This window comes from Cebus imitator, unplaced genomic scaffold, assembly GCF_001604975.1.
Source record: "Cebus imitator isolate Cc_AM_T3 unplaced genomic scaffold, Cebus_imitator-1.0 Scaffold441, whole genome shotgun sequence".
In the NCBI taxonomy this organism is placed as follows: domain Eukaryota; kingdom Metazoa; phylum Chordata; class Mammalia; order Primates; family Cebidae; genus Cebus; species Cebus imitator.
Window position 1 is genome coordinate 1,573,267 of NW_016107756.1, and position 3,510 is coordinate 1,576,776.

Sequence of the window (3,510 nt, forward strand, 5' to 3'; positions counted from 1 at the left end):
ACCCAGGAGGCGGAGGTTGCGGTGAGCCGAGATCGGGCCATTGCACTCCAGCCTGGGTAACAAGAGCGAAACTCCGTCTCAAAAAAAAAAAAAAATTAGCAGTCTGGAACTCTGGTTTCCCTGCAGTGTAAAACAAAATTCCCTTCTCTAAAGCTATTTTTATAGTTGGTGTAACAGCATGATCAGAGTCCATCAATAAGGCGTGCTTGTGTTCACCCGTTCAGTGCCCTCACCTGGGGGGGCACGTGTTCGCCCCTTCAGTGCCTTCACATGGGGGTACGTGTTCACCTCTTCAGTGCCCTCACCTGGGGGCACTCTGGGCTCTTCGCTTGCTCTGGCGGTGAAATTAGCATCACCAGCTCATCGGCTTCTAAACACCCTAACTTCAAACGGGACAATAACTCAGTTACAAAAAACGCATTTGTTCTATATTTCTTTGGTTTCAAGAGGGGGAAATACTTCCTTTTACAGTCTGTACACAGCTTTTGTCATTTCCAAGAGTATGTTTTCCATAAGAAAGACAGCTGGAGTCTTTTTCCTTGGTATCTCTCTCACCAAGAATAAGAATGCTTCTGCGGTCAGATCTTGAGTGGTTTCTTCACGACCCAGGGCAGAATCTGCATCCTTGAAAACTGGACTGGATTTAGAGAATCAAGTATAGGACATGAGCCAGAAAAACTCTGAGCAAAAAAATACATGTTTAAGATGCTAATAACACTCCAGGGTTTGGGCTGTCCAGCATCTGAACTGTATATCAAATGAAAGTCGGCCCCACGTCATCCAGCAGCTTATCATGGAGGAATCAGAGGTCCAGCCTAGGGCCACAGAATACTCTTTGTCATGCAAAGAGCCTGTCCAGGGTATAGAGAACCAGCCACAGCCTACCAAATATTCTCCTTTTTCGGAAAAAGCTTCAGGCATTTGCAAAACATCTGTTTGCTCCATATTTTTATTAACCAAAAAATGTATTTTCTCTTCAGTAAAAAACACAACAGGCCTTAAGCCTGTAATATTTTACCATCACTCTATATTTTCAAAAGCTAGAAATCATTCCTATCACCCGATACAGACACTATTTTAAATAGACTTCACAACAGAAGCCTGCCCCAACAATGAAAAAATTTTTTTGGTAAATCACTTTCTGGACATTATTTCCCCACGAAAGTATCATAAAAACCACTACCAAGGAAAACAAAGGATTCCATATTTTGAATCAAAAAGTAGTGGCCATGCATATTCATAATCTATCAACCACGTCAATCAAAATGGGCAAGACAACCTAGAGAGCAGCTAAAATGCCAACTCCTGCCTCGGACGGGCCGTGAGCCTGTGTTTTCCCCATGTGAAATGTACAAACCGCACTAGACAAACTGTATGTCACACTTTAAATCCCAAGTCTCTACCTTACACTGCTTCGGGATGGGTGATTTCCTCAGGACATCTGGGGTCACACAGTATAAGCTTCAGCTCCCACCAAATGTAAATCCTGCTTCTCAGCAAGAGTCTCTTCTCATAAAAGGAACACGTGGCAGCCTCACCATGCTCCCCAGAGGAAGCTAAACGCCCCCAGAGTAGCCTCTCAGTCCACTCCAGAAACGGGCTTTCCTCAAACGGGGAAGGGGCTGGATCCACACGTTGCATGAGCCACACTCAGTAGCAACAGCGCTCCAGAACTTTTCCCGACTCCATTCATCACAAAACGTCCTGAACGCGTCGTACTATAACAGAGACAGACCTCTGCACCCGAGAGAGACACTCAGACCCCAACGAATCTCAGCAGCGAACCGGGAGACGGGGAGGGCAGACGCCAAGCGTGCGTTCCCCCAAATCCTCCTCGCAGGCGGTGGGCCCCGATGATGCGAAGGTCGCGGAGACAACAGGGCCCACCCCGGGCCGCGCCGCGCCGCGTTCCCGCGCCCGGAGGCTCCGGAGAGGCCGGCGGGACGCGAGACAATGCAGGTCCCCCGGGGCCCCGAACTCAGCCTGAACCGAGGGGCGCACGCGGGGGATCGAGGGGCGAACGCCCTTCTCGGCCACAGCCACGGTCACCGGCGGCCTCTCCGGGGCTGGGGGCGGCCTGACCTCGGTCTCGGGCCCTTGGTTCCCGGGAAGGGGCTCCGAGAAAGCGGTTTCTCTCGGGAGGAAACTTCCCGCTCCGGGAACTGCGGGAGGGGGGCGCGCGGCCTCCTCTCCCCTCCCCACAGTGGGGACCCGGGGGGTTGGCAGAGGAGGCAAGAAGGGACCCCTCCCGGCACCTCTGCTCGGGGGTGAAGAGATCTGGAAACCGGCACCCCCGAGCGCAGCCACCCCTACCCGGGGCTCCCAGCGCGTGTGGACGGGGGCTGGGGAGCTCGCGCCGGGGTCCCGGGGGCCTAGGGGGGCCCGCATCGAGGAGTTGCCGCGGTACCCCCGAGCCAGAGACTGGTCCTGGGGATGAGGACGCGGACACAGAGCGGGGTGGGGGGGACAGGGGTCAGCGGGGGGAGGGCAGGGGGACAGTGGGGTTCGGGGAGCGGGGGTACAGGGGGGCGGGGGCGGTGGACAGTGGGGGAGGGCGGGGGACAGCAGGGCGGGCGGGCAGGGGCGGCGAGGCCCGGCCGCTCACCTTCCGGTGCTTCTCCTTGTAGGGCAGCGCCAGCCACGGCATGTCCCGCACGAAGTCCTGCCACTGCCGCTGGTCCTGGTCCGAGGACACGAAGACGATCTCCAGGCGCCGCCGCGGCTCGGGCTCCGCCGCCGCCCCGGCCCCCGCCCCCGGCCCCGGCCCCGGCCCGGCCGCCGCGTCCCCCCGCAGGCGCCCGTAGAAGGCGGCCAGGCTGGCGCTGAGCTGCGCGCAGGGGGCGCTCAGGCTGCAGCCGAAGTAGAGCCCGAGCAGCGCGATGCCGCGGGCGCCCAGCGAGTGCACGTCCACCTCCTCGCCGCCGCCAGTCACCAGCTTCTCGCCCAGCAGCTCCTCCAGGAAGCCCGACATCCTGGCCCACCGCAGGCCCGGCAGGCGGCTGCGACCCCCAGGCTCCCTCGGTCTCCCTCAGTCCGCGCGGCTGGCGCAGGCGGCGGCGGCGGCGGCGGCGGCGGCGGCGGCTGGCGCTGGGCAGAGCGGAGCCCCGCCCACGAGGGCCATCCGCGCCACGCCCCCTCCGCCCGCCCGCGCCACGCCCCTCCGCCTGCGCCGCGCCCCTTCCGCCCGCCCGCGCCACGCCCCCCTCAGCCCGCGCCAAGCCCCTTTGCCCGCCCGCTCCACGCCCCTCAGCTGACCTCAGCCACGCCCCCTCTGCCACCACGCCCCTCCCACAGACCACGCCCCTCCGGCCCGCGCCACGGCCCCTCTGCGGCCGGCCTGCGCTGTCGGCCCGGGCCGGGTCCGCAGCTGCTGGCCGGGTATGCGGGGTGACCGCTCAAGAGAGAAGCCGGACCCGCAACGCCCCACTCTCCCGGGAAAACCCGGGCGGACGTGAAGAAAGAAGAAGACTCCCTGAGCCGGCGCTTCTCGGCCCCGCCTCCATTTCCTCT

The 3,510-nt window shown here is 60.5% G+C and overlaps 1 protein-coding gene across 1 annotated transcript in view; it reads right to left on the reverse strand.

The window, feature by feature from the left end:
• Positions 1–3,075, reverse strand: part of NXN (nucleoredoxin) — a 163,040-nt gene extending 159,965 nt beyond the window's left edge. The window contains exon 1 of the mRNA XM_017510601.2: positions 2,606–3,075. Within this exon, the coding sequence (XP_017366090.1) occupies positions 2,606–2,971 (366 nt within the window). The 5' untranslated portion in view covers positions 2,972–3,075. The remainder of the gene's footprint in view (positions 1–2,605) is intronic.
• Positions 3,076–3,510: the final 435 nt, after the last annotated feature.